At 42.3% G+C, this 14,875-nt stretch overlaps 1 protein-coding gene across 5 annotated transcripts in view; it reads right to left on the reverse strand.

Moving 5' to 3' along the window:
- The window catches only part of ralgapa2 (Ral GTPase activating protein catalytic subunit alpha 2), a 93,735-nt gene that overhangs the window by 35,275 nt on the left and 43,585 nt on the right, over window positions 1-14,875 (reverse strand). For all 5 annotated transcript variants that reach the window (XM_062397989.1, XM_062397988.1, XM_062397984.1 and 2 more), the window contains 9 exons: window positions 12,246-12,374; window positions 11,263-11,391; window positions 10,532-10,590; window positions 10,341-10,449; window positions 8,099-8,209; window positions 7,783-7,851; window positions 7,372-7,509; window positions 4,079-4,256; window positions 1,576-2,407 (listed from right to left, as the gene is read on the reverse strand). In XM_062397989.1, the coding sequence (XP_062253973.1) occupies window positions 1,576-2,407; window positions 4,079-4,256; window positions 7,372-7,509; window positions 7,783-7,851; window positions 8,099-8,209; window positions 10,341-10,449; window positions 10,532-10,590; window positions 11,263-11,391; window positions 12,246-12,374 (1,754 nt within the window). The remainder of the gene's footprint in view (window positions 1-1,575; window positions 2,408-4,078; window positions 4,257-7,371; window positions 7,510-7,782; window positions 7,852-8,098; window positions 8,210-10,340; window positions 10,450-10,531; window positions 10,591-11,262; window positions 11,392-12,245; window positions 12,375-14,875) is intronic.

Consider the following 14,875-nt stretch of genomic DNA (forward strand, 5'->3'; position numbering starts at 1 on the left):
AAAATGCAACATAGATAAATAATTTGATCTATGTTTAAGGGGACATATTATGCCCATTTTACCACAAGTTGATATGGTTCCTTGGGATCTTAATGAAATGTCTAACATATTTTGGTCAAAATACCACAAGGATAATTTAAAACAGCACCTTTTTACCATGTCTATAACAGCCCTCCTCAGATTGACCAGTTTTGAGTGCCCCGCACCCCCTCCCGCCTTCACGAGATACAAGCACCCAGATTTTTAGCTATCCATTACCTCTGTAGAAATATGGCTACTGGAGAGGAAGATACAATCTTGCAACCATTTCGTTTTGAACCAGTGTCAGGTGGGCCGAAGCCTGGCTGCGAGAGCAGTGGGAGCAGTGGGAGCAGTGGGAGCATCCTTCCACACTGTTGAGTCAACGTTTAGAGGTGTCCCGGGGGTCCCCTGTTTATGCGGCCACTTAAATGTCTGACTGGTAACAGCAGCGAGCTAACGCTAGCCTGGCTCTACCGGCCTGGTTAGCTCGCGAGCTCGTCCAAGGCCATGTAGCGAGACTCCCTACCTGGGCATGGTGTAACTATGACGTTTATTTCTGTCGTAATCCCATTCGATGCACTCTTGCGTATCGTTTCTGACATAGAGGAACCACAACAAATCGCGGGAGTTGTTTTTTTCCAGAGTTTTTGGGAAGGTAGACATGCCAGATACACAAATTAACGTGTAGAAGCACTACAAAGGTGGAGTTTTCATAATATGTCCCCTTTAAATGTTGATGACCCTGTTGTCTTGCCTAACAGCTGCTGTGCAGTAAAATTCTTCATTTTACAGCACTAAAACTGCTTACAGGGGTAGGAGACAAGCTATTATTCGGGTAATTCCAGTGTATACTGGCATGCACAGTGTTCGTGATATGCGTTTTCAGGCATTAGTATGGAAGGGAGATTATTTATCTTGTAAATGCTAAAGAGATACTTCTGAGAAAAATGAAGATTCACTCATTATGAACTAATCTGGTTAGCAGCCGAATCCGATACAATTAAAGTAAATCACGATCGCTTCTTTAAACATAATAAAACAACATAAAAAAACACAACATGCCTCCATACATGTTAAGTTTTCGCAAGCCCCGGCTCCCGCCCTCTGATAGCCTCCTCGGAGCCGCATTCACGTAAGCAATGGCACACAGTAAACACACATATACTCTTTTTCAGTCGAATATCAATTTCTTGGCTTGCAGACACTTGGAGGACACCACATGAGCAGTACTGAGGCATGTTTTTCTGTTGTTTTATTACGTCTGAAGAAGAGTTCACAATTGACTTCAATTATATTGGATTCTGCCATTTACTGAGCCTCCAGATGGGTTTTGTGGATTCAAACACTTCACCCATCCCTCCATAGGCATAGTGGTGAGTGGATAATGAGTAAATTTCCATTTTCGGTTAACTATCCCTTTAAGATGCTTTTCAAAGACTGAACGATAAAAAGCTACGGTGAGCAACACAACCCTGCATAATTTCGACTACGGCCCCAATACTATTTACCTCATATCTGACATATAATTGCAGCAGAATGAAGCTTGCAGTTTACCTGCGGTCCCAAGAGTTCATGCCAAGGTCATTGAGCAGCAGCCGACAGAAGTAGAAAGGAGCTTTTGGGTCCTCATGGGAGGGTTCCCCCTGGCAGGCAGCCCGACAGCTTACATCAGCGTCCCATCTCCTCACTTGCTCCTCCTCCTCCTGGGTCTGACGGAGGATGGCCTCCCGGATGGCGCTCTCCTGCTCTATGTTCATGCCATGGGGCGAGGAGGCTGGCTGATTGAGTTGGAGTTGTGGCTGAGTCAGGCATTCTGAGCTGCTGTGGCCAAGGTCCTCCATCAGCTTATCCAGAACATCTACCTCTTCCTCCTCACAACAGTCGGAGAGGGAGTCAGAGACTGAGAAATTTGTTTTGTGCGGCCCCTTTGTCGGAGACTGGGGCTGGTTTCTGCTGTGAGCAATAGTGGTGGTAGAAAGCGGGCGGTCTACAGCAGAAAAAACTCCCATGTCCACAGAGTCTTCTGGGGTGGTGCAGTAGAGGATTGCGCCATCCCAGGAGTATTTGCCCGAGATGTCCCGCACGATGACTCGCACCTGTGAAGAGGTGTTTGGGGGCTGGCCAATGGAGGGCGTCTCAGTGGGGATCTGAAGGTAGGACACCAGCGTGCTGTCGTTGAAGACAAACAGCTGCAGATTTGGGCTTTTGAAGACCTCGGAGGACAGCTCGGACGACTCCACAAATGGGTTGTCGTGATTTTCGCTCACTAGGCTGTGGAGGAGGGCGGGGCCACCGCTTAATGGATGATGGCCCAGGTGGTTCACTAGGTGGGTCATGACCATGCGTGCTGTCAGAGGTATCAGCTCCATGTGCCGACGTCGCTTTTCTGGAGGAAGAATCAGGGCAGGAAGATTAAATCACAGACCACATAATAATACACGTGAGAAATATGAAACGTGAGGAGTGGTAAGTTTGGTTGAGAATAAAGTCGGAAATTTTTAATGCATATGCAACACAGACTTCGTTATCCCTACTACAAACGCCTCCTATTTGTGTGTAGACATGCTATCATCCCTGTTAGCTCTTATTACACAAGGCCAAATCTCATTAATGAATACTAACAGGAGAACTGCATTCATTTCTCACAATAGCTTGGCCAGCACACCTCTAAGTAGGTAGCATCTAATCATGAGAGACAACTTTGAAGAGCCCATTGAGTCTTTTACAATGAACAAGCATCAGACTAGCCGAGTGTTAATAAGAACCACCGTCTTTACAGGCTGCTGAAAAGAAATCTACTTAGTGAATTGCATTTATGTAAATGCAGAGGTTTTTACTCCCAAGTGTAAGGCATGTCATGTTTTATTCTGCAGGGATGTGGGGAAAACAAGAAGATGCACTCTTGCATTGTGGCGATGCTATCAATACCATCATCCCTCCATCAAAAGGAGAAAGCTCTTTAGAAAGCGGGCCAAGCTGCATTAGAGATGCGCTGGCCCTTTGATGTGACTTGATCAATATGAGGTGCGGGCATGAATATAACTAGGCCATCACTCTTTGGTTTGCCCCTTTAATAGTGTTTTGTTATTTCTACTAAGACTCTGTGCAGCTGTGCGACAAAAGGAGAGGTGTGGTGAAATTTATCAGCCACATGCGAAAAAATCGTACATTGTTTCAGTAGACATGTGCTCGGTGTGTTTGGGGCTCTGAGGACTTTTCAGAATTTGAGGACATGAGAGAGGGAGAGAGAGGAATACATTGCCTAATGGAATAACAAGGTCACAAAAAAGATGAAAAAAAAAAAAAAATCACATTTTTATCAAAACCCCATAATGGGTCTTCTCTCTAGGGCTGAGCACTAATGCGAACATTCCATTCCCTGTGATGGTTGATTTCCTTTTCATATTTTTAATAAGATATTGACATTTAATGGACAGGCTCCAAATGGATGGTCTACTAAGAGTTTGCTTTCCCTTTAATCTCTTTCTGATTCTTTATGTGGGGGAATATATGCCTCTGTGGTCAAAGAAGTGAAGTATGGAGCTGAAAAGAAGTAGTGTGCTCAGACATATGCCGTGACGGCGACGGCTAAAAGTTTTAAGAGCCACTTTTTACTCTCTCATGCATGTATACTTATGCACACAGGCCTTTGCACACCCTATATACACTATCAATCAAGCATGGTTAAATCCACCAGTCAAGAGCTATCTTACACAGAGCAGGTGGGAAAAGGGAGCATCAGGATGACTCCAGTTGTCCCTTATGGATGCAGTGTTGGCATATCTATGTGGCCTTTCCAGCGTTTCCCACAGAATTTGTTCAATCTATATCGGTAGCAGGAGTGGTGCACATGCATGAATGTTGATCTCACACACAACAGATTTCGAGTGGCAGGTACAAAGACAAAAAAGTGAAATAGAGAACTTGCCACTTCCAGGTGCTCACACCACGTCAGCTATGAGGCCTGACTGTCTGCCTGGACAGTAAAAACTTTATGGACAAATTATAATATGGCAGGCTGCCACAGTCTAAATAATTATTGGGAAACACTGCTTACCTTCAGCTACTGTGAGCAGGTTGCCAAAATCAGTAGTGGTTGACTGGGAGGGCGGTGGCTCAAAGCTCTTAACCTGACCCAACATGAGGTCATAGTCATTGGACAAGTCTGACAGGCTGAGGAGGTAGTGGCTCTGTTGGGTGTGCAGGGTGGAGCCGGACACGCAGCAGTGCAGCACCTGAGGAACAGGAGAACAAATTGGGAGGAATTGGTGATTATTTCCACATAAAAGCCCCGTCTGGCCACTGATTCTACAGCATGACAGTGAGATGTACTTTGAAGGCTAATCTGCGACTCTGATGTGTCAAGACACCGTCATGTTAGATATGATGCTGCCTGGCGAGACGATGAACAGTGACACTCCTGCGGGCCTGTTTCAGACTGACATGATCCAGGAGCAAAGGCAAGGGGGCATGTATGGTCCATTTACATCATAAGGCAGTGGTGGAAAGGAGGGAGAGAAAGAAAGAAAAGAGGGTCTTTATTGCCACTAATCCATTTCTCCTGTGATGTGTGAGTGTATCGATCTACATAACAGATGGCAGAGCATCCGTTGGCAGGGCTAGATAAGGCGCACTGGGGCAGTTGATTACAGCCATTGGACAGGTTTACACTGTTTGATTTAATTAAGACTTTATCCTTGTGCTCAGCTCCCACCGCAGAAATGCATGCTGGGCTGCACATACACAAGTGCACTAATACAAACACACCTGTACACTGTATAATCTGTGCGGAGGTAGGGCGCTGCATCCGAGGGGGGTAAAACATATGCCTAATGTATGTAAATGAGATGGGGCCCCTTATTCAGAGTGGAGCAACTTGGGTAAAGCCATGCAAAAGCTAATCCCATTCAGTACACACATACGCTCACACTTGGCTGAGAGAATGCTCAGAGCGGCAGGCTGGGCCCTGCCATCTGAAACAGTATTGTGTTCGGCAATGTAGACAGTATGTGGATGATTCCACTGAGCAGACCTCTGGGCGCACAGGGGGAGGGATTGGACGCTTGATGCTGAAAAGACCTGAACCAAACAGCTGCTACACCAAAGCCCCAAAGAGCTTCCTCTGTGGAGAGAGAGCGGTGGAGAGACGGGGAGGGAGGGGAAAAACCCGCGGCTGTGCTTGACAACTAAGTGACTGCAATTCGCATAGCAACAGTTCCTGGAAGGAAACACACGGTGAAACAAGCGTACTGTAGTTAGAGGGGCACATATTGTATGGATACAAGAGTATGCCTATGTACACACATAAATCAAATAATACAAACGCAAACAGAGGCGTACAGGTGCGCACACACATTCACATAAACACACAAACACAAATACGTACACACACACACACACAGGGGGTGGTGCAGCTGGCTGCAGAGGCAGGCAGAGAGAGCAGATGGAAAAGCTTGAGAACAACTCCAGTGAACAAATGAGGTCTAGTGCAGTGTTAGGTTTTAATGGAGATCTGCAGACTGTTAGTCACAAGAAACAACTTTCTTTCACATTCTCTTGAGGACCGTGACTACCTTATCATTGAATGTGTAAATGTTATGTGCATGTGAGTTATGTGCATGTGGCTTAGAAGAGAACAGATTTGAGGTGTTATTTAAAAATATGAAACTGTAATTAAAAGAAGGTGAAGCATGGGAAATTAAAAGTGGCTGAGGAACCTTGTCAGTTATCAGAGATGGAATGAAATGAGGGATTTTTGAATAAGGGAAGCTTGGTATAGAGAATAATTAAAAGCTTATGTTTTTGGAAATATATAGATTTTGGTTATGATATTGCGTTAATAATGTCATACCTTGTGATGCCTGGCCTCATTTTTGTTTCAAATGAAACCCACAGGGCCCTGCCTTTTGTGTGCTGATAGACAACCAATCACGCCTAATTGTCTTTGCCTTTATAGCAGCTGCAGTTGCTCTCATATTAAGACATATTCCATTCAAATCTCCAGGACAAGCGTTTATAGCCTGAGCTTATCAAGTGGACAAAGGGTCCTGTTTGAATAATTGGACCATTTCTTATCAGGGGTGACATCCTTACAAAGATCTGCCGTTGACCGCATCTGCCCAGACAGGAGGGAATGAATAATACCTCATTCATTTGTGCCTTAAGCTTGGCCCTCATCCTCAGGGTCAGGCCATAAAATAAAGGGTTGGGAGACGAATAGAGAGAAATAGATTCAGTATTGAATATTTTGCCTGTTTAAAACAAATGGAGTACACCCTACTACATAGCAAGTTGTGAGAGGATTTCCTGCATGGGTTGGTGGACGCTTCCATGCTGTTGGGCCACTATAATGTTAAATGAGGCATAGTCATGAGGTCACAGTGGAGATGAGTCTTATTAACGTGGCGAACTCATTGTGGTGGGGTGGGGGTGGAGATGAAGCTGAAGTTGTTATGTCTGCAGGCAACAGCCGATGTACAGTATAATTCAGTGGATATGAGACGGCAGTCATTACACAGCGGGTTAGGGTTAGGGTTTGTTTGTTAGTTATTTCTGCCACAGAGAATATGTTTCCCCCCCTGTCTGTTTGTTTGTGAACAAGATTACAAAAAATCTACAGGATGGATTACCATGGAACTTGGTGGAAGGATATGGTATGGGTGAGGAACCTTTTAAGCGTTGGTGTGGATCCAGATCAGTGAGCAGATCCAGATATCGTTTTATCAATTTCTCTGACATTGCAGTAAAGGGATTTTTAAATAAATATCTTCACTAATTTCACAGGGGAAAAATGCAATATTTCATGGATATTGATAAAAGAGATCAGACATATTTAGGGGATTGATTTCTATAATTGGTGCAGTTTGGTGCAGCTTGATTGAATTTAAGGGAACTTCTACTCAGCTGTTATATGGTGTTTTTTAAAACACGGGTAAACAATAAAAAAGGCAATTGAAATATTTCAAGTTGCCAGCAGAGGAGTTTGAGTTTGAGTTTTTTTCCTGTTGCATCATGTTCAACGTAATGATTAAACTGAAAACTAAGAAGCTCACTCACCTTGTTGTCTTGACAAATAAGCGCATTCACTCAGGTGTCATGTTTCCATCACTGCCGTTCGAGCGTACGTAAGAGATGATAAAAAACCTGTGTCTACAGCAGAAACATTTGACCCGGGAATGAGTGACGATTGTATCCATCCCCATTGCACAGTAAAGCCAAATGTTAGTGGGTGTTAGTTGGTTTTCTGACCAGCTGAAAAGGGGACTTATTGGGCCTTGACAGAGGGATGTGCTCGACTGAGTGCAATTCTAGTTGGCACTGAAACTCTCAGCTGCCAGCGAGGCTACCCACCCTGTAGATGTAGTCCAGCAGTGGGGCCTTGTGGGAAGTGCGTTCATCCACTGAAGGCATGGTGATGGGCTCCAGCAGGAGACTCAAGGGCACAGCCATGCACCAGTCCAACAGGCAAAGCAGCAGCGAAACCATCAACTGAGGAAGTAAGGAAGTAGATCGGTCAACTTACATCAAAACGAAAATTTTATATTAATATAGCTAAAAAAGAGAGGGACTGTTTCAGAGAGGCAACAGGTAACGGATGAGAGCAGCAGAGAAAATGCGGGGATGGAGAGAGTTAAAGTGGAAAAAAGGAGAGAACAAAGCACTTCAGTAGATACATTCCTCTGCAAATGCACCATTCCAACATGATAGATCAAGGGCCTTTAGATCTCAGCCATTTCATGTCCCCTCCTTTCCAACATGTACCTTTTTGTCTGCTTCCAGTGTTGAGTGCTCTGCGCTCGGCAACAAAAAGGCTATTGTGGCCACAAAGATCTGTGTTGGGAGAAAACAAGGAGAAAGATAATTGGATGACACACTCCTATTCATCAGCCGAGTCAGGGCTGTGTGCTAAAATGGATGTGATGCCACGGGATGAAGAGTGTGCATATACGAAGAACGTATTTCAAAGTTTAAGTGACTTGACATGAATTTCTCATCTTGCTTACGATGCCTTCTCAAAGGCCACTAATGGGTAGTGGAAGCGAAACTGTATGTGCAGGTGTGATTGAGCGAAGGTTACCTCAATGATTTTCTTCGGCAGATTGGACTCAAACCTCTTGAGTTGTTCCCAGTGAGAAATGAGCAGGTGAAACACGTCGCAGGCTACCTGAGCCACGGCCTTGTTCCCAAACTGGACAAACAACAAGTAAACAGGACGTGGACTGGTTAACAGTGAGGAATAGGCTCCTTGAACAGTAAGTTTTTTCTATAATATATTTAAATTTTTTAGGCATTTTACTGGGAAAACAACAGTCAACTGGAAATCCTGTTACGATTGCATACTGAGGGAAGATTACCATAACTAAACTTGTGATCACTGGCCACAATCATTGCTTTTTTGTCAAAGTATAAGTCAAATACATTTTTCTCAAAGATGGTTTCTCTCATATTAGGTTTTCATAAGTGCAAATTGTTCTGACTGTTAACACTTAATTTAAAAATGATTTAAAACTGAGAATGATTTAAAAACTGTATTAGCGAACTCTGACTACCACGCTCCAAATAATGCCATAACGGCACAATGCCATGTCCGTATCTGGGATGTTTTGGCTTCATTTCTGTATATGGGAGGGTATGGAGATGTGTTGTCCTTGCTTAAATTCAGTCTATGGGAAAAACCAAAACCCAGATATTCGAAAAAATCTAAATGCCCATATAGATATTGAGATCTGCTCTTGCCGATTCCAAAATCAAACAACAAACATAAGAAGAAAATCTATTCATTTTGATCTGTTGGTTTCAATGAAACCACATCCCTGCTTGTAGGCCAACCATTTATACCCATACTTCACATAACCCATAAACAAGTGCAAAATATCATAACAAAGCATGACAAAATACATGAAATGCTTGTCTCCAACTTGATAACTGCATAAATTCACACAAAATAAATAATATAGAAGGCTCTTGCACTGGGAACAATCTGTCAGCTCAGATTCTAAACAGACACTGGAACCTTGAAACTTGAATACGCTCAAAAGGCTTAATTGTGATCAATTATCAGCTAATTAACAAATTCAGATACAAATTAATTAAAGATAAATGTAACAATATGTATAAAATTGATACTTATACTGAGGTATGTTTGTTGTGCTGACTCCCCACTAAAACAAATGAAACAAATGAATGACTAATGTGGATGCTGGCAGGCAGGACAAATCAACAAGCATGTTCCAAAGTGGACACAAATGACATGAATACAAAGTGCCTGACTTGTGTGATGTGTTCACGAAACAGACAATTTATTATTCTTAATTCCCAGAAATCAAAGTAATTACCTTTATCTTTTCACACATGCACAAGAGTAACTTTGGAGGATCTTTTATTCAAGATTTTCGAATTTCCCCCCCGTGAATTTAGGTCACCCTAATACCTAAATCCTAAAAAGCGAGAGGGAAATTGCTGGTCGAGATGGGGAGGAAAGGTTTAAGCGTAGACTGTGATGAAATTCTGGGTAATTTACTTTAAATTTAGCTTTTCACTTACTGTGTAGATAATCAGCATAATTTCATTTCCACTTCAAACCATGCCTCATTTTCTTCAGACTCATCGGAGTAAAGAATTGAGGTAGTGACAATTTTCTTTCAAATGTTGATTTCTTCAGTGATTTGAAATTCTTTGTGGGGAAATAGAATTTTCCATTTCTTCCAGCTGAATGCCTCTCAACATGTAACAAGGGCAGACAATGTGGGGAGTGCAGAAATGGCCAAACACAAAAAGGGGCCCTGAGAGTTCAGCACCTGCTTTTAGAAAAGAGACTCTCAGTGCCACTCTTCCCCCTAGATCCCCCACCCAGCATATACCCTCTATTTTGGAGCTGGCTGTGTCTGTGTGTCAAGTTGTACAGGGGAGTGATTACTGCTCCATTAGAGGAAGGGGGGTGCTGCTCGAGCAGGAAGCTGGGAGATGTAGCTGCTTAAATTGGCCCACATCTACTGAGAGCAAGCCGCCTGGAAATTACGCCACCACCCCAAAACCTTTTCCATGAGAAAAAGATATAAAAAAAACAAAACACTGTTTTTTGCCACTGGTTCTCTGCATCTCTTCACTCAGGGAGAAAGTCAAACACTTTGGGGCTTTCAATGGTGAAACAAAAAAAGACTGATAACATCAAGCGTAGCTAACTCTACTATTTAAAGATGGTCAACACAACCCATGATGCAAGTATTATACAACATGTTCCTATCCTACTGTACACATAAGGTATCAAACTGTACATTATATGATGGGAGGAAGCTTCCTTGCCACAGACGGTCACTGACCTTTAGTGTTACTGCCAAGACGTTGATGGCGTCTTTAACTTGCTGGTGGATGTTCTTTTGCATCAGCTCTTCACAAACCCACAGGCCCAGACTGCACACAGCGATGCACCTGAACGACAGAAGCGGTGTTGATGTAAATTTAAGTGGTTTATGGTACAGAAATATGAACAACAGATATTGCTATATCGTACCTGGCCCCTTCACAGTGTTCCTTTGTTGCTGTTTCCAGCAGGATGTTGACCAGGTAATCCTAAAACGACAACGATAAAGACAACGTGACCAAAACCATCAATGTAACAACGGATGAAATAGTTTGCGGTATCATGGTACACAGTGGTTAAGGTCCTTGAGGTTAGTTGTAACGTTTCAATCTTTAATTACCATCATTACTGTGGTGATTTGGTTGCCATTGTACTAGCATAAGGTGCTAGTGCTCTGGCCATTGTTAGAAACTGCTAGCATCCAATGGCGTCAAATTGCAGATTTTTTTGTCATCAAAAAACAAATTGGATTTGTTTACATATGATTGTAATGCATTTACATACTGATACTTTGTTCAGATTAGTTGTGTTGTTTTTATGTGCACATTTAATTCACTTCTTTGAACCTGCATTAGCGTATATTTTCATTGTAAAACAAAAATTGTCTTTAGCAAGATAAACTTCTTCAATGTTAATTTTGCACATTTAATATGGTGTTATGTGGTGCTGGATATTTTTTTGGGATTATACATAAATTATTTAAATATCAAACTTGGTGAATTTATATGATAATTTTCAGCACATCTTTTCAATACCATGGTAATAATGATAACTGTTATCATTTTCGTCTCCATAAGAGTGATACAAAATGTCTTAGTGTAACACATGTTTAGACTCTGTAACAATGCAGTGTGCAGATGGTAGCACATGGCAACCTTTACCTTGATATCCTCATTGCCTACAAGGATTTCTTCAGAGCCAGGCACATGTTGCAGCACAGGAATCTGCAGGTACAGGTTGGGGAAACACACCAGAGAGCCCAGGACTGTTTGAGCCTCCATCCTTGGAGCCTGGTAGAAAGGAGAGAAGAAAAAGAAAACACACAATCAGTTATTCCCTAAAGCTGCATGAAAACAACCCACTTCCAGGCAACAGAAAGCACGCCGTCCAGGGAAAAAGGATTGGAAGGATCCAGCAGGAATACATTTTTCTTTATTCATGATTCTGCAGATGTTGTGCAGAATCTCTTGACATATGGAAGGCGGTGGACAACAAAATGATTAATTAAATGCACGATGGATGCGGCTCAGACCAGATTGTACACGGTGTTGCATCTGATGAGTTGCTATACAGATAATGAGTCCATACTGGGAGATATGGAAATATCTGGCAACCAAAACATATAGAAATGTACTTGTAATGTACAAGTAATTTTTGTTAAAATGCCTATAGACAGTCAACATGAATCTGCCCATGTTTAGGTTTTAACTGTGTGTTAAAACAGTTGTTCTTATTGGTGCCAGCATGATCTCTCCTCGTTGGTACAAATAAATACAACATTTAAAAAATAATTTAAATACCATAATAACTCCAATCATGTTGGCTAATTAACCACAACTACGAGTTTTTTTCAAAACTTAACATATTTAACATTTACTATTAAGACTAAATAATCACATCCATTTGTTTATTCTGCAAACAACTTTTCTTTACGGCTGCACAATTTCGGTTCAAATATTTAGTGAAATAAACATATTTAGCTAGCAAATATACTTTACATTTTCTTTGTAAAGTCTTAGTACAGATAAGACAGCTAGAAAAGATTTTCCACACTTACAAAAATTGCACAAGTACTTCAACTACTTTTTTAGAGTGGACAGTTTGATTCACTTATTAAGTGCAAGTGTAAAGAGTGTGTTAGTACCTCTGGGGAAACTGAGCTGAGAACGCAGGCGGCAGCAGTGATGAAATCTCCAATTAGCATGGTGAAGCCCGGTAGGCCGAGGTAAAAGAATCGAGGGGAGCAGGAGCAGATGATGGTGTTCAAAACATCCTGATGACAAACACACACAGACCCACAAGCCATTCAAGTTTACTGTCTGACTTATCTTGATAAAAAGGAATAAACCAAGACCTACCATTCTCAAAAACGGAATATCTTAGCACTTCTCCAGTACCTTTATGGCTACATGGGTTTTTGTTGCATTTAAGCATGGGAGCGTAGGAAGAGAAATAAAACATTAAAGGACCAGCAGGTGAGAGACATGGCAGGGAGAAAGCTTTTTTTCCCCCAACAACAGGTAAGCTGAGTATGTTAAGTGTGTTGAGGAGGTTGAGGCACTCAACATTACATGTCCCCAAAGTACGGAAAATAAACGGAGCGGGGAAGAAAGACAGGAGAGAGGGACAGCGAGAGAGGCAGCAGATGGATAAGAGGGGGAACAAAAGACCTCAACTTTCATGAGTCACATGTAAATACACACACGAGCAAACCTGTAATTAAAGCCAGAGACGAGGTATTGTTTCGCCGAGGTACAGGCGGCTCAGTGGCAGATGGGTGCTCTTTCAACATTGACATATGCTGTACTGCAGAGGGCTTCGCACAAACTGCTCAAGTATGTACACTGTAATACCATGCTAGGCGAGAGCGTAAAAGGCTTTTAACAGTTTTTCCATTCTATATTTAGATAGTACCGCTGCAGCAAAGAGGTTAATTTGACAAACAAACACATACAGGTATGAGAATTTATCATTCGGCCAGGCTGAGAGATTGATCTCTCTCTTATCGGAGACATACGTGTGCATATTTGTGTACAGAGGCAAGGTCCAGACTAGAAACACCTGCCTTCTTGGCCATAAACCTGTGTAAATCGGACAGTTCAAACATCAGCCTGTTTCTGGCTGAACTGAAAGGGCACCTTAGCAAACATGCAAGCATACGTTTTTCTCTCCTGGTCGCACACTCGCACAGTACCCCCCGTCTATCTGTGACATTACTCACCAGAGGCTTTGGTAAATTGGAAACTCAGGTGAACAAAAGAGAAGCAGAATAAACACGCAGAGGCAATAAACAGGAAGTCTAACCAACAGTACGCACCGCATGAGGAAAATTGGCGGGGAGAGCTTTAGGATTGAGGGCCCATTTTACCCTCATTTTCTGGTAATTGACCTCTGAAGCATAATGCGCGGTGCAGTCAGAAGTAATTAGCATGTACCAAACTGTTGCGTGATTGCCTGAAAATGGCATTTTAGCGAAATCAAATGTAGAATGCAAAGTGTTTTCTTTTTTCCTAGTGTATGTGTGTGTGTGAGTGTGTGTATAGAAATGGGTATTCAGCTCTGCATGTGGCTATGTGTTGGCAGCAGCATGGTCCCCACGTCAACAAAAGTTGCATAAATTCAACTATGAACAGAGCCACCTCAGGCCTTTTCATTTGGCCTAATCTCCACCTGACGGACCGTGGGGTGACGGGGGTTCACGTTGGCTTTATGTCACTCCACACTGAAGTTCCTGAAGGTCACTGTCACTGTGATAAAGAGGGGGGGTTTCCCTTCACAAGCTGTTAGGAAGGTGCATAACTATAAGGCTGCAAAGGTTTAATCAGCAGCATGTGTGTGGCTCCGGGGTCATCTGTCACATTTTAATCTGGCTCTGGTTTTACGGTGCCAACACAAAGTAGGTCAAGAAGCAGGTAGATCGGTCGAACAGGTGTTGTTAAAATCGACCTCGCACTTAAAGCTTTTCATTCAAGATTCAGACACAATTTACCCACCCTACCTTAAATGCTGTTTGCGAGATTAAAAATGATTTGTGTATATGAACGAGTGATGCACTCTTTAACAGACGCAAAATAAAGGTGCAATTAAAGCTATGTGGGTTTATACTTCACAAATTTTGCTGTTGACCTCTGAAGTCCAGAGTGTGGACCTATTAGATAGATTACTGCTATTGTGTTACGCCATGCCTTCATGAGACCAGTGACCAGAGAATGACAAACAATCAGGACAATAGCCCTGACCTTGGCACTCTGTCAGTTGAAAGGAGAATTCTGTCATTTGCTGTGGAGCTGAGTTGATTATAATGGTGAGGATATAGAATGGGATTACCAAGTACAGAACCCAAACCTGTATGCTTAGAGTATTTTGGGATACTCTAATTAATAAAGAAAATAATTTATTTCATACGATTTGATCTGAGATTAGATATCCCCCTTGGCAAACCCAATATTTCAAAATACACCACTAACCTGTAAAATAATAATATAACTGGGTAGTTTCATGGAAAAATAATTTGAAATAAACTATTATAAGCAGAGGGATAGATGGACATATTGATCAATATAACCCCCCTCAATTTATGCAGGGGGGGGCAGAACTAAACCCCCCCAAAATAATATCACATTATATAATTTGCAGACCAGTCAATGACAAGTTTAATTGTAAGATGATTGGAAAAATAGTGTATAAAAAAGCGATTTAAGGAATATGCGGCATTTGAAAAAGTGCATGTTTTTTCCTTTTTTGGAGGTGGGGGTTGCGGGGGCAGGCAGAGAG

The sequence above is a fragment of the Platichthys flesus genome, chromosome 10 (genome assembly GCF_949316205.1).
Source record: "Platichthys flesus chromosome 10, fPlaFle2.1, whole genome shotgun sequence".
NCBI classification, from domain to species: domain Eukaryota; kingdom Metazoa; phylum Chordata; class Actinopteri; order Pleuronectiformes; family Pleuronectidae; genus Platichthys; species Platichthys flesus.